The sequence below is a fragment of the Hyla sarda genome, chromosome 5, assembly GCF_029499605.1.
Source record: "Hyla sarda isolate aHylSar1 chromosome 5, aHylSar1.hap1, whole genome shotgun sequence".
NCBI classification, from domain to species: Eukaryota; Metazoa; Chordata; class Amphibia; order Anura; family Hylidae; genus Hyla; species Hyla sarda.
Window position 1 is genome coordinate 161,966,590 of NC_079193.1, and position 24,637 is coordinate 161,991,226.

The 24,637-nt window shown below is 39.9% G+C and overlaps 1 protein-coding gene across 9 annotated transcripts in view; it reads right to left on the reverse strand.

Moving 5' to 3' along the window:
* ULK4 (unc-51 like kinase 4) overlaps positions 1 to 24,637 on the reverse strand; it is an 819,452-nt gene that overhangs the window by 69,965 nt on the left and 724,850 nt on the right. For 7 of the 9 annotated variants that reach the window (XM_056520600.1, XM_056520598.1, XM_056520599.1 and 4 more), the window contains one exon: positions 22,106 to 22,217. The exons of the other annotated variants lie outside the window; for them this stretch is intronic. In XM_056520600.1, the coding sequence (XP_056376575.1) occupies positions 22,106 to 22,217 (112 nt within the window). The remainder of the gene's footprint in view (positions 1 to 22,105; positions 22,218 to 24,637) is intronic. 9 annotated transcript variants of the gene reach the window in all.

A 24,637-nucleotide genomic window follows, 5' to 3' on the forward strand; every position in this document is an offset into this window, starting at 1 on the left:
ATGGATTTTGGGATGCACAGTACAGCCCAATGTCAGAAAGCTGCGTTTGCGTCCAAGATTCTTGGGTCTTCCAGCAGGACAATGACCCCAAACATACATCAAAAAGCACCTAGAAATGGATGGCAACAAAGCGCTGGAGAGTTTTGAGGTAGCCAGCAATCCAGATCTAAATCCCATTGAACATCTGTGGAGAAATCTTAAAATTGCTGTTGGGAAAAGGCGTCCTTCCAATAAGAGACACCTGGAAGTTTGCAAAGGAAGAGTGGTACAACATTCCGGCTGAGAGGTGTAAGAAACTTATTGATGGTTATAGGAAGAGACGGATTTCAGTTATTTTTTCCAAAGGGTTTGCAACCAAATATTAAGTTAAGGGTGCCAATAATTTTGTCCAAACCATTTTTGGAGTTTGGTGTGACATTATGCCCGATTTGCTTTTTTCCTCCCTTTTTTTGGTTTAGTTCCAATACACACAAAGGGAATAAACATGTGTATAGCAAAACATGTGTTACTGCAATCCTTTTCTGTGAGAAATACTTCATTTTCTTGAAAAATTTCAGGGGTGCCAACATTTACAGCCATGACTGTATATTGAATGTGCTTTGTGCTGGCGGGGTTCTGCTGTACCTTTCATGTTTTGCATTGCAGTCAGAGCATGGTAAAACCTGCACATTTATTTCACTTTGTTTGGGTATGCTGACCAACTTTTAGATATATGTAGATAAATAAATAGATAAAAAGATTAAATTGATACACAAAACTGGATCTCTTATCAATAATATTTTTTTCTAGATAATGAGGAATCTATTCAATATGACAGTTATAATAGCATCATGTATCTGCTCTCTTTCATGACTAGATGTTGTGGTTTATATAGTAAAATAGGTCCCGGATTCAATTTAGGATTACTGGCCTGTCAATGCTGAGTAAATGTATCAGCTAATCCTGGACTTGCGTGTGTGCAATAAGACAAAAACAATCTTTAGCTGGATGCTGTGAACAGGCCCAGACAAAGCCAGCAGACTGTGAAAACCAGCTCAAAGCCACAATAGTCTGTGTCCCAGGTGTTTCTCGGCACATTTCCTTATGCACAGCGACTTTATCATCAAGGATTAAAAAAAACCCTTTATGATGGTAAGATCTCATAAACACATGTACAAACCTGCAGATATCTATGGCAACAAATGTACTTCAAAGTTAGCAGTCAGACTGGTTGTCATGTTATGTTACCACCTTCCATTACTGCATTGTTGACTCCCGTAAGTCAATGTTTCAGTGGGCTTTACTTCAAGCTTTTGTAAAGCAGCAACCATAACAATAGAATTAGTAGAGCTAAGAAAACGTAACTATTGTAACAAAAAGATTAGAAGATTGTATTGTGAAAACATTAAGGAACTGGGCACTCTCCTAAAGAAATCCCAGTTATCAAAAAGAAAAGAGAGACTACTATATAATTACCATGAGGTAGTAAAAGAATGAGGGCTATATTACACTGAGGGCCTTCAGATGTATTATATCCATAGATGTTCAATAGATTGCAACACGTAGGAGGAAATGGTCATTCACACCCCACCAACATTAAGTATCCAACACTTCACGCCCCAGGGTAACTTTTCTGTGTGAAATTAATAAACCTGGCAGTATGCTTTTGAGTGAAAACCATGTGGAAAAAAAGGGAATACCTACTTGTATGGGGTAGGTTTGTTGTAATAGATTCTGATGTACCCTAACCTAGATGGTAGCATTTTAACCATGGGATAAATGTAATTTTATTCATCAAATAATTTAAGGACAAAGCCACTTTCATTTTGTGTTTTCTTTTTTTTTCCCCCCTCCTCGTCTTCTAAAGTCGATAATTTTTTTTAATTTTGCCATCCACTGACCCATGAGGGCTTGTTTTTTGCATGACCAATTGTACTTTGTAATGACATCTCTACATAATTTTAAAGGGGTTATCCAGCATAAGGTGATTTTAGTACGTACCTGGCAGACAGTAATGGACATGCTTAGGAAGGATCTGCACTTGTCTTGGGCTAAATGGCTATGCTGTGAGATTACCATAACACTGTGGCTTGCTTTCTGTGAACTTGTATTTCCTGTTTTCAGTTTTCTTGTTTGGCTACAAATCCCATGATACCATTTTCCTCCCTCCCACACATCAGCCACCCCACCCATTGAAACATAAATGAGCTGCAGACCTGTGGTTTTCAAACAGAGTGCCTCCAGCTGTTGCAATACTTGCAGATTGCTCTCTCCACCCATTGAAGCAGCCAGGCTCCCTGTCATCAGCTGACTAGTGAGTCAGGTCTCGACTGCATTGCAAGCTGGGAAAAATCTGAGACAACAGTCATTTTGTATGCTGATGAAAATAAATATTGGGTTGAAAATCACATAAGAATTGTGAGAAAACCTTCACACACAGGTACAGACACTATATTATGAACTACACTAACTTTACAGCCCCTGTAGCATAGTCAAATAAAAAAAAATCCTGGAATACCCCTTTAACTTACCCCCAGCTGATAAGAACCCATAACTTTCTCATCAGCATGCATGAAATTTGCTGCAGTTTAGATTTTAAAGGGGTATTCCAGGCCAAAACTTTTTTTTTTATATATCAACTGGCTCCGGGAAGTTAAACAGATTTGTAAATTACTTCTATTAAAAAATCTTAATCCTTCCAATAGTTATTAGCTTCTGAAGTTGAGTTGCTGTTTTCTGTCTAACTGCTTTCTGATGACTCACGTCCCGGGAGCTGTCCAGCTCCTATGGGGATATTTTCCCATCATGCAAGGGATATTCTCCCATCATGCACAGCTCCCGGGACGTGACATCATCATTGAGCAGTTAGACAGAAAACTTCAGAAGCTAATAACTATTGGAAGGATTAAGATTTTTTAACAGAAATAATTTACAAATCTGTTTAACTTTCCGGAGCCAGTTGATATATATAAAAAAAGGTTTTGCCTGAAATACCCCTTTAATGAAACAAGAATGACGTCTTTTCTCACATTGTCAACTTGTGTTGCAAAATATAGTACATTTTGATGCATAATTTATTTTTATATCCATGTCTGGACCATATTGCTACATCATCTGTTATAGTGAGCTAACATGTATATATTCAACTCGGTCTCCTACTTATTTATTCACAAGTTAAGTTGATTATTCTGCACTTATAAAAAGTAAGTAATTTACAGACTACTAAAGTGTTTGTATGATATCTGGTTTAAATTGGGTGTTCTCCATATTTATCAAAGAAATTAGAAATGTTTTGGCATTTTTATATGCTAATAGGACACATGATACTTTAGATTTTTGCCTTTCAAACGAAATGTTGTGCATCTTTTCATACCTTGTGTAAATTACAGAGAACCCTCAACATACAATGGTAATTCGTTCCAAATGAACCATCATTAGTTGAAACCATCGTATGTTGAAGGATCCGTGCAATAATAATATAGAAAGATATACTCACCGTCACCGCTGCCCTGGATGTCGCTCTCCATTGTTGTTGTCGCGTCCCCAGGGTGTCCCTGCCGCTCCAGACTGTCACCGTTGCCCGGGATCTTTGCTCTTCCTCGCCGTCATCATGTCGCTGCGCATGCCGCTCCAACTGGATGACGGGACAGCGTGCGCGGCGACGTGATGATGACGAAGGAGAGTGAAGGCCATGCAGGGGGTCCGGAGCGTCGGGGACAGGTGAGGGACACTCACCGCAGCACACGGGGCACCTTAAATGGCTATCTGGCAGCAGCTGAAGCAGTCTGCGCTGCCGGATAGCCATTTTTGCGATGGCTCTGACATAAAAAAGCATCGTATGTTGATGCTGCCTACAACATGCGATGGCCTCTTTTTAGGAAATGTTATAGACATCACTGTAAATAATAACTGTTTTCACAATGTGAAGGACCAGGTGAAATTATTGACATATAACCCCCATTATCTTGTTGCAAATATTTAAAGTATAATTATAGTTCTGTATAAAAAAAAATCAGTTAAAAAAAAAGTTAAGATTAGCAAGTCTTCTGGTTCATTTTCTGTTACATAACATTAAGGATACTACAGCAAGAAATCTGACCTACAATTCTACAACCATTGTTCCACAATACTATTATGTCAAGCTTTGCACAGATGACATCAAAATGATTAAGACAGATTAGGAATTACAATACATCATGCAAATACCTCTAGGGTTGACCAGCTAGTCGCTTGCCCTTTACTGCTCTACTACAGACATATGCTTAATCTATGTGTTTTTTTTAGTAAAATAAAACTTAAAGAGTACCAGTCAGATCCAACAAAACACTTTTTTTTTTTAATATAGCACTTAGTACCTAATCCTGACCATGTACATCTAATTTTTATGTGTCTAGCACCTTTATTTTTATTTTTTTTAGCTCACTAGTCTGAATTCCTCTCAAATGGAGGGGGTGTGGCCTCACTGCCTCACTGTGCAGGTCTCCGCCCCCTCCCTCAGTATGCTGTCTGCTCACATCTCCCCTAGCATTAGCAAAACTACAACTCCCAGCTTGTCCTCACTGACAGTAGGGGGCACAAGCTGACAGTGGGAGCATTTTTCCTCCAGCTGTGAGCCAACTGTCAATCAAGGAAGTGGATCCATGATGCATGGACACAGCAGGACTGGTATATGTCCAAGAAGGCAGGGGGACAGTTGTTTGACTGGCTTTTTTTTTGTATGAATTACTGAAAATGTTTTAATGAAAGCAATTGCAAAACCTATTGATTTTGCATGCTTTACAATGGGGATGTTCCGATACCATTTTTTTTTTAAGACCGAGTACGAGTACCGATACTTTAATTCTAGTACTCACCGTTACCAAGTACGAGTACTTTTATTTTCAAGGGAATTTGACACCAGGGTGACCCGGTTTCTGCCGCTGTTTACCGTATGATATGTGGGTCCTTGTTGTGTACAATGGAGGCGGCTGCTGTAGTTTGAGAAGATATTTCTCTCTTCTCCATTGGACAGAACAGGGAATTTGCATTGGCGGTGAGACCGATGACCACATGGTGAGCAGCGGCAGAAACCGGGTCACCTGCACTATCTACCTATAAATTCAAATTCGTGCAGGTGACTCTGCTGTTAGATTGTCTTTAATAGTAGGGTAGGTAGCATTCCCTTGCAGACATTAGCAGCAGCCCCCCCGGCAGTCATTAGTAGCAGCCCCCCTTGTAGACTGCAGCCCCCCCTTGTAGACAGCAGCCCCCCTATAGACAGCAGCCCCCCCCTATAGACTGCAGGCCCCCCTTTAGACAGTGGGCCCCCCGTTTAAACAGCAGCAGCAGGCGCCCCCATTTAGACAGCAGCAGGGCCCCCCATTTAGACAGCAGCAGGGCCCCCCATTTTGACAGCAGCAGGGACCCCCATTTAGACAGCAGCAGAGCCCCCCATTTAGACAGCAGCAGGCACCCCCATTTAGACAGCAGCAGGGCCCCCCCATTTAGACAGCAGCAGCGCCCCCCATTTAGACAGCAGCAGGCCCCCCCATTTAGACTGCAGCAGGGCCCCCCGTTTAGACAGCAGCAGGGCCCCCCCCCGTATAGACAGCAGCAGGGCCCACCATTTAGACAGCAGCAGGGCCCACCATTTAGACAGCAGCAGGACCCCCCTTTAGACAGCAGCAGCAGGACCCCCCTTTAGACAGCAGCAGCAGGGCACCCCTTTAAACCGCAGCAGCAGGGCTCCCCTTTAGACAGCAGCACCAGGCCCCCCCTTTAGACAGCAGCAGGGCCCCCCATTTAGACAGCAGCAGCCCCCCCCCCCCCCCCCCGTTTAGACAGCAGCAGGGCCCACCATTTAGACAGCAGCAGGACCCCCCTTTAGACAGCAGCAGCAGGACCCCCTTTAGACAGCAGCAGCAGGGCACCCCTTTAAACGGCAGCAGCAGGGCTCCCCTTTAGACAGCAGCATCAGGGCCCCCCTTTAGACAGCAGCAGCAGGGCCACCCTTTAGACAGCAGCAGCAAGGCCCCCCTTTAGACAGCAGCAGCAGGGCCTCCCTTTAGACAGCAAGCCCCCCTGTAGACATTAGTAGCAGCACACAGCTCACCTGCGGCTGTCCTCCGTTGGGTGCTACCGCTCCACTGCCCCATTCTTCCGTCCTCCCGGTCCGCATCATGGCGTCCTACGCCGGGCGCAGGGGAAGAGGCGGAGTGACATGTATGTCACATGCTCCTCCATGGAACGGACGGGAGGACCGGAGAACGGGGCAGCAGAGTGGAAGCAGGTATCGGACATGGTATCGGGGACATTGAACGAGTCCCCGATACCATGTAAATGGCTAGTATCAGCACCGATACTAGTATCGGTATCGGGACATCCCTACTTTACAACATATCAAAAGTTTTTGTATCTGACAGTGCCCATTTAATAGCTATTACAACAATGTTAAAAAGATGCAATGATAAGTGGGAAACACTATCCATTGAAAGATACAATTGTGTACACATTTTAAGGGGTAAAAATAAGCAGCAAGATATAACTGGACAGGACACAAAGCTGTTTCTTTAAGTGATTTTCTTGCAGACTAACTGTATTTAGTCAGTTGTGAAAATAATCTTTATTGACTTGGCAGGACACCATTATTACTGGAAGCTAAAATCTGTTTTCAATTTTGTTTCATTGCTTATGTGATCTCCTCCAGCAATTCAGCAGATCATTCTTTCACTATTTTAATAATGAATTAATGTACATTATGGAAATATCAAGACATCATATTCATAAAAGGCATTGGGGGGGGGGGGGGGGGCAAGGATAAAGACAGTGAACTCTAGTTTGTCTACACATATGTATATTTGCCTTTGCAAACTACATTATGTATACATATAGAACAAAAACAACATTAAAAGGAGTATCTTTTGTAAAAACATTGCATCCCTTATCTGGTCGTGTACTGTTTATACCCTACAACTATATGAAACAGACATCCAACTTATAGGATAAAAGTTAGCCCAAAAAAGTAATTTCAGTAGGATCAGCTGACTTTCCAACGTGTATAGAAGCCTCACAAATAATGGAAATGCCAAGGCCTTGCTTCTCATATTTATGTAAGTATGAATTGGTTTCTAGAAGGGGTTAACTATGCTTTCATAGGGATACTTCCATGCATTACTTGGCGATTGGTCCCACCTCTCATTTTACCAATGTCATATTTATTAGTTTTGTATGTATCTGTGATGAAGAGCTGCTGAGCACCATTACTTTATGAAAGTGGACTGTAACCATAGGGCAAGTCTTTCAATAAATGCAGTAAATGATTGCATCCATGTCTGAGCAGTAGATCATTTTTTTTTTAAAGCGTACCTGTCAGTCTCACATAAAAAAAACAAAAACCTGTTATATGTTACTCAGTACCTCATCCTGATCATGTACATGTATATTTAAGTATCTATCATCCATATTTCACTAAAAACAGCATATTACAGCTGCTAAATGTCTTCTCCATTTCCTTGTCAAAGGGAGGGGTGGGTCTTTCTCTGCACAGTGATGACTCCTTCCCTTTCCTCTCTGGTCTCATGCTGTGTGTATGTGTATATATATATATATATATATATATATATATATATATACACACACTGATTATTGGAGATTGCCTGTAATCTACCACCAAACACAACATGGTGAGTGTATAACTTACATCTTCCTAAATTAGTGCAGAGGTTTAGTGCTAAAAGTACAGTAGTTTCCCATGTCATTCATGTGTATCATCCTAGTTTTGGAATAGCTGGAGGTACAGTGTTTGCAGCCGTGTTGTCTTCAGCCATTTGGCTACAGCTTTTGCAAAACTACAACTCCCAGCATGCCCAGACATCCTCTGACTGTCCAAGCATGCTTGGGGTTGTAGTTTTGCAACAGCTGGAGGCACATGTTTGGTAAAACGCTGTGTTCCATCTGCAGCCTTGTCAATCCGCCATCTCGTGTCCATGACCCTCGGACCCGCTCATGCTGCTGTGGGACTCATCAGTGTCCCAGGAGGTATGGGGACCCCTAGTGGTGAGAATTTCAAAGGCAGTTTTCTTTAATAAAATATGAATTATTTTTTAAAGGAGTATACTACAAAAAACTATTGTTTTGCCAAAATGTACAACATATAAAAAGTTTTTATATTGAACAGTGTCCATTTAAGTGTGGCATAGACTGACCAATGCAACCAAGTGCTGGATTTCCTCATTTCTTATCAATGGTCTTCCCCAAAGCTGCTGCCAGAGGTGTCAACTAATTTCTATAGGCCCTTTCCATGTAGCCGATTATCGGACAAAAGAGCGGTCTCCCAAAATAATTGCTTCATGTAAAAGGGCCAGCGAAAAGCTGACTAACAAGCAAACACTCCATCAGTGGCTGATCTTTTGTGCAGCCAATGAAATCACCAGTATAAGATACATGTGTAAACAGGTGATGTGTGGCTGCTAATAATACATATAAAGGGCCGCGCAAATGATACATTCGTGCAGCCAGGTCACATGACTGATCGAGCCTTATGAAGGCTCAGGAAATGAGGGCTTTTGTCTGCAGCCTGTCTAAAAGGGCCCTTTCTCTTACAAAAACGAAATAAATGCATAGTCAGCTGAGTTGAACATGCATGTTAGGGTGGTACGGAATAGTTGTTCACTGAAAGAGAGTAATCTGTAAGCATAAAGAACCATAGATCTAGCCAAAATACAGACACAAAACAGATGTTTCATCAAGACTATATAAAGTGGTTTTATATATTTTTTTATTTTAGATGTATTTTAGATGGATTGAGGGAGTTGTGTATCAAATTAGAAGACTATTATATATGTCACTAAGAAAGCCTAGCCTTTTAAGGAAAAAACATAGATTGTTTCTATAGCATCCCTATGTCCTCCATAGTAGAGTCCCTGTAAGTTGTCTATAAGCCTACAACCCAAGTACTATAGTACTTGCACAATTTTTAACCCTTTCATTACGGGCCAATTTTAAAGGGGTACTCCGGTGGAAACTTTTTTTTTTTTTATCAACTGGTGCCAGAAAGTTAAACAGATTTGTAAAATTTACTTCTAGTAAAAAAAAATCGTAATCCTTCCAGTACTTATTAGCTGCTGAATACTACAGAAGGAAATGCTTTTCTTTTTGGAGCACAGAGCTCTCTGCTGACATCTCTGTCCATTTTAGGAACTGTCCAGAGCAGCATGTTTGCTATGGGGATTTTCTCCTACTCTGGACAGTTCTTAAAATGGACAGAGATGTCAGCAGAGAGCACTGTTTTCCATAAAGAAAAGAATTTCCTCTGCAGTATCCAAGCACCTTGTAGAAAGGATATCATAATGAGTAAAAGCAGTTCTGAGGCAAAAGGGGGTCCAAACAAGTACTAACAAAGTGGCCAGGGAGTGTACATCTCTGTTCTTGCACAACAATAACACTACAACCATAATATGCAGTTCTAGACTCTGTACAGTAGCTAAGGCTAGAGTGCTGAAAGGATATAGTCAGTCTATATAAGTGTCAGAGGAATATCATTCCCTGTTGTTTATATACAATTATATAGTAAATTTCATTACAAGACTTCGACTCTAGAAATAAATATCACCTTGACTATCCGGCAGGGGCCCACAGCTCTCACAACCACCTACCTCTGGATTCATATCTACTACGGTTTTTATAAAGAGAAATTTCTGCTTGCCCCAGGCCAAACATGTCAATCTATCTCTTCTGAGACCAATATATTGTGCTCCTCTGCTGTACAAAAATAAACACAAATATAACTATATCTCAAGGTCTGAAACTCTAAGTATATAAATGTATTGTTGCAAAGAATATTGGAAGCTTTCTGAGTTTTGGAAATTATAAAGTGATACTCTGATTTAGAGACACTATAAAATGTCCATCATTTCTCGTCATGTCACATTAAAGGGGTACTCTGGCGTTTAGACATCTTATCCCCTATCCAAAGGATAAGATGCCTGATCGCGGGGGTCCCGCCTCTGGGGACCCCCGTGATATTGTATGCCGCACCCCTTTAAAATCAGTCCCTGGAGTGTGTTCACTCCTGGTCTGATTACTGTCGATCACAGAGCCGGAGCATTATGACGTCACGCCTCTGCCCCCGTGTGACATCACGCTCCGCCCCCTCAATGCAAGCCTATGGGAGGGGGCGTGACAGCTGGCATCACATGGGGCGGAGCCATGACATCACAATGCTCCGGCCCTGTGATCAACAGTAATCGGACCCGGAGCGAACACGCTCCTGGGACTGATTTTAACATGGTGCGGCGTGCAAGATCACAGGGGTCCCCAGCGGCAGGACCCCCGCGATCAGGCATCTTATCCCCTATCCTTTGGATAGGGGATAAGATTTCTGAGTGCCGGAGTACCCCTTTAAGGTCCAATATTCTTTGCTGGTTGATTACTTAAAAAGTCTTTATATTGGTAGAGCGGTTAAAAGGTAATAACCTGCACCCTCTCAGACTCTGAGAGTTAAGCCTGACTGTAGAAGTGCAATTACTTGTCAAGCACAGATGCCTCTGCCTACTGGCTTTACTTTGCTGTTGCCATAAGACAACAATGGCACTCAAACTTGTTTGTAATAGTCTTATCTGTGATATGGAACTTGGTTGATCTGCGATATGGAACTGGGTTTTGATACAATAGTCATATCTTGGAGCAGTATCCAGAAAGAAAAAGAAACACGCAAAACAGTGCACACCCATAAATATCAAAAAGTACTCTTTATTAATACATGAATCAAAAAAACAGACAAGATTCTTGTTTTGCGTGTTTCTTTTTCTTTCTGGATACTGTACTACATTGATACGTATAGCAGCACCCCTTTTCTAATTGATGTTGCTGAGCCCGCTCACATTGTAGTGATTATATCTTGGAGCAGTGGCACATTCGGCTGACTTTAGTAAAAGGCAGGGGTACTCAACTGTAGGCTGCCAAATATCAGGAGCTTCAGCCTGTTCAGAGAATCTATTAGACTAAGTCTCTACTTTTTTTTGTGCTGTGTTTTTGGGGATTAAAAAAACGCCAGTGCAATGTCCTGCGTCTGGCGTTTTTTCTGGCATTTTTCATTTGTGTGGAAATTGCATTTTTGGCACCTTTTGGCATTTTTTTTTTTGGTACCCAAAAAAAAGGATGCAGAAGTGATGGAAAAAAATTTATTAAACGAAATGTATGTATTTTATAACAAAATTTGTATTATTTTTTAATAAAGTGTGTGTTTCACTTTTATTTCTCTATTTTTTTTATTTTTTTAAGGTAGTACTACTACTACCAGCATGGAACAGACTGTTCCATGCTGGGAGTAGTAGTACCTGTAGTAATAGACATATCGCCCCGGGTCTCAGTCCTGACACCCGATGCGATCGTCCATTATATAGCAGAGATGTGGCTCTATACATCGCTCACATCTCTGCTCTGTACTCCGGCCAGTGATGTAAATAGAACATCACTCATTCACATTTCCCACCCAGAGTGGTGATTGGCCGGATGGTTGCAGCCAATCACAGCTCTGAGGGAAATATCAATGAGTGAGTGGCCGGCCGGAGAACAGAGCAGAGATGTGAGCGATGTATACAGTCGCTCCATCTCTGCTATAGATAGGACGATCGCAGCGGGTGTCAGTAGTGACATCCACTGTGATGTGTCTTTAACTGCAAGTACTACTACTCCCAACATGGAGCACACTCTACTCCATGCTGGGAGCTGTAGTATCTGCATTAATATACAGATCGCAGAAAGTGTAACTTCTGACACTCGCTGCGATCTGTCTATTAATGCAGGTACTACAGCTCTCAGCATGGAGCAGAGTGTACTCCATGTTGGGAGCAGTAGTACCTGCAGTTATGGAAAGATCACAGTGGGTATCACACCTGACACCCGCTGTGATCCTCCTGTATAATGTATAGATGCAGCGGCCACTCTCCTATGGTCCCCTGCACTGCTGTATATATACACATATTCCTAGAGCTGTGATTGGCTGGAACCATCTGGCCAATCACAGCTCTCTGCGGGAAATATGAATAGGTGTATATATATGGCAGTGCAGGGGACCATAGATGAGCGGCCTCTGCATCTATACATTATACAGGAAGATCGCAACGGGCGATCTGTCAATTAGTACAGGTACTACTACTCCGATCATGGAACAGTGTGTTCTATGCTGGGAGTAGTAGCACTACCTAAAAAATGTAAAAAATAAAGAGAAAAACACACATACACACTACATTTTTATTATTGTCAGCTACATTTTTAGGTCCCCAGCCGCCCACATAAATTGATCCCTGTTTAAAAATTAATAAAAATTTTGTAATAAAAAAGATACATTTCGTTAAATACAATTTTTTCCTTCATTACTGTCTCTTTTTTTTAAAACTTTTTTTTTAATGGTATCCTATGAAATTTTATTAAAAAAGGTATCTCCATCACTTTTTTGGATCACTAAAGTCCAAAAAAGAATAAAAACCGCCTGAAAAAATGCCAAAGTTAAAACCCACATATCGTTTTTCTTGGCGTTTTTTCACTCCCATATACTTCTATGTGAGAAAAACACCACGATTTTGACAAAAAAAAAACGCCAGTGGCTCAACATGCTGCGATTACCAACAATTTCAAAAACGCAAGAAAAAAGTGAAAAAACGGATAAAAAGGATAAAAAAAACAATAAAACGCCAAAGTGAAAAACGCCAAGTGGAATAAAAATTTTGCGATTTCTCATTGATTTTACAGCTAACATCTAGCCGCAGCGTTTTTTGGCTGAAAAAACGCCATGCGAATCCTAGCCTAAGAGGAGGCATCTGATCCCCCCTGTATTCATTTATATGGAGCGAGGGAACACTGCTCTCTGCTCAGTGCTTCCTCTGTGATGCAGGGTGATTAGTGCTGCCTGCAACAATCTGCTCTGGCATCATTTATTGTGCTAGCTGAAAAAAAGAATAGTGATGTTAAAAATAAAAAACACCACAAATTCTTTAAAAAGCTGTTTAACATAAAAACATGCTTTAAGCAATATGCCATTTTCTGATCACGCATTCTCTTTAAGAAAATGAAATTTAAAAGAATAAAAAAAAACAAAAAAACTATGGTAAACTGTGAAATGAGATCTGTTTTTCCATGCCATTCTGTCAGCATGTACAATAAAGCTCTGATAATCCTACACATTTAGGATAGATTATGTGCCAGATTATGGGATTTTCTTGTCTACTGGATGTTTCAAATAATAACCAGGTTGTCACAGTCATTGAGTGGACATTGTCCTCTAACAATTTATTAGACACAGCTGTGATGCTACTGACCACTATAGCATTGTTTTACATGTATACATTTGTAACCTGACAATATCATTTGTTTTCTAAGGCTAGGTTCACACTCCAAAATGTTTAGCATGTACGTCATATCCTTCTGGCATCCATAAAGCCATATGTGTCAGGTATGCCACAAAAAATGCATAACATATTGTAGTAGACCACACCATATTCATAGAGAGAGTAGGGCTGGGCGGTATACCGGTTCCTACCGAATACCACATTTTTTGGGCTGCACGATATGAATTTTCCCCCATACCGCAATATCGGTTGGGCCCCTCCCCCTCGGGAATGTATTATCAGCCCAGCGCAGAGCTGTCCCCACATCGGGGAACTAATCCTATGTTACCCGCCAGCACTGTTCTGCTCCCCCCCAATTAATGATCAGCCCAGCGGGATACTACTCACATATGTCAAGCACTGCCCTCCTCCTCTTTGTTGGGGGCCGCCGGAACTCTATACTGTACGCCATTGGTCTCCAACCTGCAGACCTCCAGATGTTGCAAAACTACAATTCCGAGCATGCCCGGACAGCCAACGGCTGTCCGGGCATGCTGGGAGTTGTAGTTTTGCAACAGCTGGAGGTCCGCAGGTTTGAGACCACTGCTGTACGCTCCCTATGCCCGGGCTGCAAAAGATAAAGAAAATAAACTGTAACTCACCTACGTCAGCCAGACTCTGGGGACAGGAACGTCGGACAGCCGTCAGCCTATCACCGGCTGCAGCGATGTCCCACCCCGACCAGTGATAGGCTGAGCCCACTGTCATGTAAGGAGCTCTGGACGGCTTCTTACATGACAGTGGGCTCAGCCTATCACTGGCCGGGGCGGGACATCGCTGCGGCCGGTGATAGGCTGACGGCTGTCCGACGTTCTAGTCCCAAGGAACAGCGTGCGGCCGACGTAGGTGAGTTAAAGTTCATTTTTCTGTATCTTTTGCAGCCCGGGCATAGGGATACAGTATACAGCAGTGGTCTCCAACCTGCGGACCTCCAGTTGTTGCAAAACTACAACTCCCAGCATGCCCGGACAGCCATTGGCTGTCCAGGCATGCTGGGAGTTGTAGTTTTGCAACAACTGGAGGTCCGCAGGTTGGAGACCACTGGCGTACAGTGAGTTCCATCACCGGCGGCCCCCAACAAAGAGGAGTGCTTGACATATGTGAGTAGTACCCCATTGGGCTGATAATTAATTGGGGGGGGGGGAGCAGAACAGCGATGGCTGGTAACATGATTTGGGGGGGGGGAGCCGAATACCGCACGTGGGTCACATGATTGGGGTGGGGGGCAGAACAGCACTGGTGGTTCACATGATTTGGGGGGGTGAAAATACCGTTATATACCGTGGAACCGCCGTAAGTTAAAAAAATACCGTGATACACATATTTGGTCATACCGCCCAGCCATAAGAGAGAGATTCCTGTTAAACAACATGACTGTTAAACATGTACCCATTTAATTGAGGTCATAGACTACGTCATAGACTACGTACACACACAGTATTTTGACCCTCATTTTGTTCAGTATTTTTACCAAAACCAGAAGTGGAACCAACACAGAGAAACTATTACGGAAACATACACCACTATTTGCTATTGCACGGTGAGCAACACCAATGTTACTTTGCACTGTGGTTTTCTTACAGGCATATCGTATGGAGGATACCTACACCTGATGGTCTGCAGCAGCACCAGGTATATCTGACTTGAGATTGCGTGGCTCATAGTGTTTGTTAAACTAATTAGGTATTGGTCTTTGAGTCTTTGAATAACAGATGCCACTGTTTAGGCATTTAGAGTCTTCTAAAGTGAGTGTCCCTCAATGCTGAGTATTTAAAGCTTTGCAGCAGAAAGCTCTAATGTGTGAATCAATAACCAGAGTGTGGGCACTCAGTCTGTACCTCTTCAGGATCAGTGTATCTCTAGGGTTTGCTAGTTTCCCAGATATCAGAACAGTGTGCACTCTTTGTAGACTTATACGGTACTGTTAGTTTCTGTGATGTTCTTAAGTTATTCCTCCATTCATGATATATTCCGACTGCCCCTTCTTTATTGTCTTTTGATTTCGACTCCTGTGAGGCTGATGTTTTAGTTAGGCTAGGTTTGAGTAAAGGTGCCTGATTTGTAGCATGGCTTTAAAAGGGATCAGAACCCTAACTGCTACAGGCCCAGAATGATGTATCCTCTTTTGGATTTTAAGGTGTAGAGGGAACCTGCCAAGCTCAGCTCAGAAGGCACCAATTCTGTTGGGTTGGAATCCCATTTTTTACAAAGCTGGGTATGTGTAAGAGCTTCAAACCCCACTGCCATAGGACTGGGACGATGATGAAGTCAAAGATTTTAAGCTGGACCATCACTGGTGGTTGAAGACTATTTTGTCTTTTAATAGCATAGAAGATTTTGTCTAAAGTAGTCTGGAGAACTCACAAGATAGGATTCTAACCAAACATCCATTGATCGATCGATCTATCTATCAGTTCATTCCTAATGCAGCATCACACAACTCATAAAATGTTTCTTGGCAAAAGATATATAGCTTCTAGCAAATAAGATATTTCACTCAACAAGACACAACGTACCTGAAAAATGAAGTGTTTCTACAGCAACAGAGCTGGATGACATTTCAAAGAACACATAACTCTCGCTTTCAGACTATCATGCTATCACCAAAACTGACCTCAATACTAATAGCATTTTATAATTTACTGAAAATTATATGTTTCTTTGTATAGAGGTCATATAACACAACAGCCCCACTTACTGTCTAAATCAATCCAGTAATGTAAGTTGCTGCAGCTTTCGTCTGTTTTTAACAATTGCTCCATAGGCGCCTTTGTATTTGGAGGATAAACAGTGTGTTCATTCATGCTGTGCTGTATATTTGTTATAATCCAGTTCATGTTATGCCTTTTAATTCACCCATTCATGTAGTAGAGAATAGAGAAAGAAAACTCAGGAGACAGATGGCATAATGGAACACTGCAATAAATAAGGGACTACAGTAGGTTCACACTGCGTTTTGTGTCTTCTTTTCACTGGTTTCCATTTCATTTTGTTTAATTTTACCTGATACAAAGCGCAGTTGACCAAGTCATTGTATACATTGCAGTCAATTTAAAACTGATATGTTAGGTGTAAATGCAAACACAGAGTGAACCTATCCCAAATAGCACCAATTCTTGTGCAACCAGTTTTGTTTGCAGAGGATTTTTGAGAGGATGAGCCAAACATATGCCCCTTATACTGAGAGGTGTAGTTAACTGCATTAGAAGCAAAGTTATACTTTTGGATACCAACCAAAAGTAAGACAAGAGGACAATCATATCAAATCTCTGACCAACATGGGCTATGTTTGGAGAGGAAACAGACCATCAGCTCACTAAGAGATCATATAATGTCCAGGTCTATGCCAAAAAAATGGGGTGGGATGGGTAGTAGCTGCAGACAAAAACAGAGAGACTGCAAAAAGACTATAGGACTATAGCTTATAGTGGGTATAAAGGTGGAAATAAATCTTTAATCCAAACACACACATTACTTGGCTGTCTTTTCTCTAATGAATATTGGAGGCCTTAGAATTCACCCTAGTGCTTGATTCACGGCTTACACTGCTCACTACTGCACTCTAATGTCCTATAAGATACTGCTGTTTCTTACGATGTGCTAGAAAATACTAGGGAGCAGGATCCTCTTTTTGTACGTGTGTGTGTGTGTGTGTGTGTATAGAGTATATGTATATTGAGACATCAGAAGGCCCTAGGCTCTGCCCACTATTTCAAGAGTAATTGAAAATTACACCTGGAGCCTACATAGGGTAAAACTTGTGAACAATGCTTTGTTCTATACACAAAATATTAGAAACTAAGGATAGAAATTTTCTAAGTGACTTATAAATTATTATAGAGGTTTGTACTAAGATAGGTAGCTTTTTTTCATATTTGTCGATTTTTTCATGTTTTAAAAAAAAAAATGTAAATTTAAGGAGTATATTTTCAGGTCCTCAAATAGAAAAGTGCAAAATCCAGCTCTCAAAATTGTTTTGATTCAAAGTTTAAAAATGTATTACGGTAATCATAATTAAAAATGAAATGAAATCCAAAATGGGTGATTGAAAGCATAGCAGAAACGCTGACACATTTTGAACCATATGGTTCTTAGTCATGGCACCATATGGCTCGAAACGCGTCGGCATTTCTGCTATGCTTTTAATCACCCATTTTGAATTTCATTTAATTATTAATTATGATTAATACATTTTTGGAATTTTAATCCAAAAAATTTTGGGAGCTGGATTTTGCACTTTTCTATTTGAGGATGTGTTCACACCAAGTATGCGGCTTGGATATCTGCTCCGTTCTTCCAGGAACACTTGAAGTTCTTCCAAATCAAGGATTTATACAGGCGATGAGCTGTTTTTTTCCATATTGACTTCTACGTATATTTTCAGGGACAGACTATTGGAAGGACAAACGGACAACCACACAGTGGTCTTCACCACCAAGTTCCCTCTTGGGGTGCTACCTTGGGGTGCTACTACAAGCACGAAGGTTTAAAGTGTTCCTGAAACAATATATGGGGAGATTTATCAAAACCTGTCCAGAGGAAAAGTTGCCCAGTTGCCCATAGCAACCAATCAGATTGCTTCTTTCATTTTTAACAAGGCCTCTGAAATGTCAATGAAGCGATCTGATTGGTTGCTATGGGCAACTGGGCAACTTTTCCCGTGGGCAGGTTTTGATAAATCTCCCCCATAAAGTTTAAAAAGGGCATTTCAGAGGGAAAAATGTAAGTCAACTAGAGACAAAAGTTTTACAAATTTGCAATTTACTTCTATTTAAAATTCTCAGCCTTTTGGTACCTTCAGCTGCTGTATGTTCTGGAGGAAGTTGTAGGATCTTTTCAGTCAGACAGTGTGCCCCCTGCAGCCACCTCTTTCAGTGTCATGAGTAAATCCCCATAGAAAACCTCAAAAGCTCTGACCGTTCCTGGCATGGACAGAAGTGGCAGCAGGGAGCATCGTTTCTGAACGAAAAGACTGGTATGACTTCCTCCAGCGCATACAGCAGCTGATAAGTACTGGAAGGCTAGAGAGTTTTAAAAGTTACCTGGAAAGATAGGTGGCATGCCACTTTTACCAATATTTTCAGAAATGCATTTTCCTGCCTATATTGCTATCTAGAAGAAATTCCGTTTTTAATTATGTATAGTCATTGTCATAGGGATAAACCGCTGTCAGATACATCTAACAAAAGTTATCTTGAGGTTGATCAAAGGATAAGGCCCCAAACAGCCCAATACAAATAAAATACAAATTGTTTTGTTTTTTTATTAGATTCTGTTGACAGCAGCAATCTGCAACAAATTATCTACTGTTCGTGTTCAACATAAATGATCCAAATATCACATGATTTTTCCATCACATTTTTTCCTTAGGGCTTCCACCAATCTTTCTACCATTCCTGTAGGTGTTTGGTGTGAACTTTCCATAAGCCCCCTGGTGTTGTCTGCACAGAAGCCCTATGAATACTCCCTGATTATTTATACAACAGATACATATAGCAGCAAGTGTAATTAAAAAGTAAATCCAACAATATTCTGTAACCTTGTAATAAAGACACATTTTACAGAGAATCTCAGCAGCCTTTGAAATGTAAAGACTGCATGTTAATTACCCTGGATTTTCCAAAGAGATATAGCATCATTAGGTTACAAATTAAGTTAACTAATATTATTAAGCAACAGCACACTTAGAAGAAAAAATGAAGTATTTCTTGGACGTCAATATATTATTTTCGCTTCTGGAGGAAATGGAGCAGTCATGCCTGATTTAAGTGAGAAAATGACCTCCATTTTATAAATGTCAACTTCCACACACCAGAAAACCATTGCGTCTGAAATAATGAGACAGCCAGTGAACTGAAGCTGTAAGAAGTAGCTACTAAGATGAAGAGTCCCATGGTTCTGTACCAATAAATTACATCAATTTAGTTGGCACTGTGAAGTCACATGGTGCATGCACAGTGCCATTAATTATACCAACACTGGATGGGCTTTATTTGGAAACATATGACGTTCATTTAAATATTCAAATCATCATGTAACAATTCTAATTTATACACTTATAAATCATAACCCTAAAACCACTGACATGTAAAGAGAATAACAGTGATTATCATATTACAATGGCACCTGTCAAGGGGCACTGTTAGGCAGCAAGTTAGAAGACAGTTCTTAAAGGTGATGTTTTGAACGTATGTGAAAGGAATTAAGCTACAAGCACCAAACATAGGTAGACTAAATCGGCATCCCTAAAATCACCAGTCTTTAGGGGTAATCCTGGTATGCAGTAGTTAGTATCTACAAAGTAGAACAAGCAGTGAAATGGCAACAGGTTAAATGGTTGCCCAAGGTTCCCTTAACCCCCTCATGACCCAGCTAGTTTTGGCCTTAATGACCCGGTCCGTTTTTTCATATCTGACATGTGTCTCTTTAAGTGGTAATAACTTTAGACTGCTTTTACTTGGCAAAGTGATTCAGAGATAGTTTTTTCGAGACGTAATGTACTTTATACTAGTCGTAAATTTGTGTTGACACATGAAGTGATTTTTGTGAAAAACTCTAAAATATAGTGAAAAATTAGAAAAATTAGCATTTTTCTATATTTGAAATATCTCTACTTGTGAGAGACATAGTCATGCCAAATAAATGTAGTTATTAATTCTCATCCACAACATGTCTACTGTATGCTGGCATCATTTGTTAAACATTCTTTAACTTTTTTAGGACATTAGAAGGCTTATGATATTAGGAGCATTTTCTCAAATTTTCTACGAAAAGTGACAATCAAATTTTTTTAGGGACCACTTGAATTCTGAATACATATGTGTGTAGCAAATTTGGGGGGCGGGAGTGTTTCAAGACAGTACACTTTTCAGTTAAAATGACATGCTATCTTTATTGCGTAGGCTCATACAATTACAATAATGCCTAATTTATACAGGTTTTGTTTTAATTTACTACTGTAAAAATCTTTAACTTTTTTAACTTTTCTAACCCCTATAGCAAATATATATATATATATATATATATATATATATATATATATATATATATATGTATGGGGCTGTATGAGGGCTCATTTATTGCATTGTGATCTGCAATTTTTATTGGTACCATTTTCATTTAGATGGAGCTTTTTGTTAAATTTTTTCTGGTATATTATGTGACCAAAAATCAGCAATTCTGGGTTTTGTTTTTAATTTTTTTTTTTACGTTTATGCCATTCACGTTATATAAACCCCTTAAGGACTTAGCCAATTTTATGTTTTCATTTATTTTCCTCCTTTGTTTTTTGTGCAACCAGTTGTCCTTTGTAATGACATCACTCATTTTACCATAAAATGTATGGTGCAACCCAAAAATACTATTTGTGTGGGGAAATTGATAAGAAAACCGCAATTTTGCAAATTTTGGAAGGTTTCATTTTCACGCTGTACACTTTATGGTAAAATAGACCTATTTTTTTTATTCTGTGGGTCAACGCGATTAAAATGATACCCATGATTACATACTTTTCTATTATTGCACAGCTTTAAAAAAAAAAAAAAAAGCGCTAACTTTTTAACCAAATTAGTGCATTTAAATTCCCTCTATTTTGCTTACCTATAACTTTTCCATTTTTCCGTATAAGCGGCGGTGATGGCTCATTTTTTGCGCCGTGACCTGTACTTTTTTTTTATACCACATTTGCCTATATAATACTTTGAATACATTTTTTTATCAAATTTTTTTTTGAATAAAATATTATGAAAAAGCAGCAATTTTTGACTATTTCTTTCCGTTCATGCCATTCACCGTACGGGAAAATTAACTTTATATTTTAATAGTTTGGATATTTACGCACGTGGCGATACCAAATATGTTTATTAAAAAAAAAATTATTTTTATTTTTTTGTATACTTTTTTGGGAGTAAAATGGAGAAAAGGGACAATTTTCCTTTTTTTGGGGGAGGGGATTTTTCAGATTTCAATATAAACTAAATGACTGAGCACAGCTTCTAATCGGCAGTTACAAATCCTGCGCATCAAATCTGCACAGGATCCTGTATGTGTGAACGTACCCTTAATGTTTTCATGTGAGCCAGTTCATGATTGTAAGTCTACTGTATAATCCTATTTATTAAAAATGTATTTTAGAACAAGAATGCTAAATCACCTGGATAACATTAGTCTGCTAACTTACATCCAAATAACCCTTATAAGAACTAATATTCACAGTATACTTGCTATAGTAGAGGTATTGCCTAGTGACAGGCCTGCACAGTTTCTGCGCAATTTTAATCATAACAATATGAAGCATTTCATAGAGTAATTCACTGGTATAATGGAGTATTTACTGTATTTAATAGAAAAATAAAAATCATGTTTGAACAAAGATATCGTCAACAAGCTGCTGTTTATTGATCATAAGCTACGAGATTTTGCTAGTTATACAACAGGTTTTAACAGAATTATATTTTCATACAGAATTCTGTTAATGCCTATAATATGAGTTTTAGGATTTCTTTAAGAAAGTTTTTCATATGTAGGACTATGGAGGTTACCAGAGGACAACTGCATTAACTGCAAATTAATTCCACCATAAGAGTAAAATAAATATTCATTGCAAACATTTGTAAAGGTGTTCAATATCTTGAAATGATATTTTGTGCTTGGATATAATTATAAGAACATATAATAAGGTTGGTTGATCCATGGAATTAATATCATTAAAGTAATAAATGTAACGATTAATCTTCAGCTGCCTTGCAGGGTTATTGGCTTACCTTCATGTGGATTAATGCTACTAGTCAATATAAAATTTGCTGAGTGGGGAGAACTTTTTGTTGCTATTCCAACCCTTGGCACATATATGGAATCACCACTTATTCTTTTTACCTAACAGCAAACGCAAAAATCCTAGATATAACACAAAACAATGTTTAATAGCTTACCATTTTGGGTTCATAAGAAAACAAACCTCGAACAGATGAAAGGAAATTATTTTTTTAAATTAATGGCATATGTCCAGATCAAGCAATAATGTGAAAGAGCTTACAGACTGAACTAAGATGTGGACTTATTGAACAAAAACATGGCCATAGGGCCTTAATGATATGTTCAATTCCTTTCAATCATAAAACTTTTATATGCATATATAATTTTGCCATGATGAGATGTATTTCGGTGGCATAGTTGCATTTGTATTTATACGATATCTGTATTTCATTTGAATTTTATATAAGTATTTTAATTTATTCATGATGCTGTTTGTGATGCTATGTTCCATGATGTCACATTGCTGTATTGTGTAAATATACCTTGTCTATAGTTAGTTTTATCATAGCTGAGGAATGGGCCAGAATGACCCAGAAACACGTATGTTTTAAATTTTTTTTTTTTTTTTTACAATTTTTACTGGATCGTGGCAGCACCCATTATTCCTAAAGTAAGTTGGTGCTTTGGAGGTTTTTCTTATAACATGGCCATAAAGGAAAACCATACACATTAGATACAAGTAGGTTGATGGTTGAACAATAGTTAAACAAATGATCCTCTGATGAATGATCATTTCACAGCCATACACATTTTAATCCACATGGCAGTTAAAGTTCCAACTGCCCATACTTGACAATGACTTCAGGCAAAGGACAAATTATCTAAATTATTTTAACCTGTTAATCTATTATGTGTGTGGGGGTTAGCAATGTATGAAGTGGGTTTTGAACCTGATCTTAATCAACACTCAGTGGTTGCAGTCTGCTTTCAGCAGCTGACGGTAAGTCATTTAACCCTTTTTATGCCACAGTCAATAGCAACTGTGGGAACTAGGAGGTTTGATGACAGGGGTCAGTCCCGTCATGGCCCTAATCATCACTCCCTATGATGCCATTGTAGGGTGCTAGCTGTCTGTCATGGTAGTCAAAAGGCAGACTGTAAGTTTGCAGTTTGACAGTAATGCAATACATATGAACTGCAGTTAACTGTTCAAGAAATTGCATAGTTAAGTCCCCTAAAAAGTCTCATAGTTAAGTCTCCTAACATAAAAACAATGAAAACATTACATAATTTAAGTAAAAGCTATAAATAAAAATATTACCCTATGTCAGAATTGCTGTTTTTTCTTCACCTCACATCCCAGAAAGCACAATAAAAAGTCAAAAAGTCCCACCTGCCCCAAACTTGGGTGTCCCGGTGCTCCCATAGACAATGAATGAGTGCAAGCTAACCCACCACTCCACTCAGCAGGGTAAGTCAGGGCTCTGTTCTACAGATCGTAGGGGGTCCCAGAGGCCAGATATTCCCCAATCAGATACTTATAACCCTATCCTGTGGATAGGGGATACATTTTTAGGACTCGAATACCCTTTTAAGAATTCACAATCTATAGACAAGGTTTACACAGTGAAGGCCGCCAATGTACAGGGTCTTTTGTCTCATCATAATGTAGATTCTGCATTCTTCTTTTTTTTAGATTACATTTACATGCCAAATCAACTTGCACTGTAGCTTTCTTCCTAGTAATCTACTTAAATTGCAATTTATAGAAAAAGCTCTTACTTTATTTTTCAAATCTTTTTTTGTAAGCATGTTTTCAGTTTTCACTGATGTAGTATGCTCGTGTAGAATTATTACTCATTAAAGGTTTTTATTTTTTCAAAATAAGATTGTCAGGATAAAGGAAAGGAAACAAAATAGGGAGCTAAGGGTAAAAAACAATACTGTGCAAAACTATTTTTAAAGAATACATTAAATGCCGTATATACTCAAGTATAAGCCGACCCAAATATAAGCCGAGGCCCCTAATTTTACCCCAAAAACCCAGGAAAAGTTGTTGACTCGACTATAAGCCTAGGGTGGGAAATACATCATCCCCCCATATAATCATCCAGACCCCCGTCATCATCCCCCCCTTCATCATCACCACCTGTCAATCCCTTCATCAGTGGTCTTCAACCTGCGGACCTCCAGATGTTGCAAAACTACAACTCCCAGCATGCCTGGCCTTCGTCATCATCCAGCCCCCCCCCCTTTTGTTTTGTACTCACCTCCCCTCGGCAGGAAGTTAGGGTGAGCTGGTCAGGGCCATCTATGCTGCAGGGACCGTCCGGTGGGGAGGATAAGTCATTGCGGGCTGTCCATTTTCGGGCCCGGACTAGTGACGTTGTGTCGTCGTCAAGGCAACGTCACTAGTCCGGGGCTGGGCCCGAAGAAGAGGCCCACCCCATGAAAATGGAAAGCCTGCAACGACTAACCATCCCCACCGGACGGTCCCTGCAGCATAGATGGCCCAGACCAGCTCACCCTAACTTCCCGCC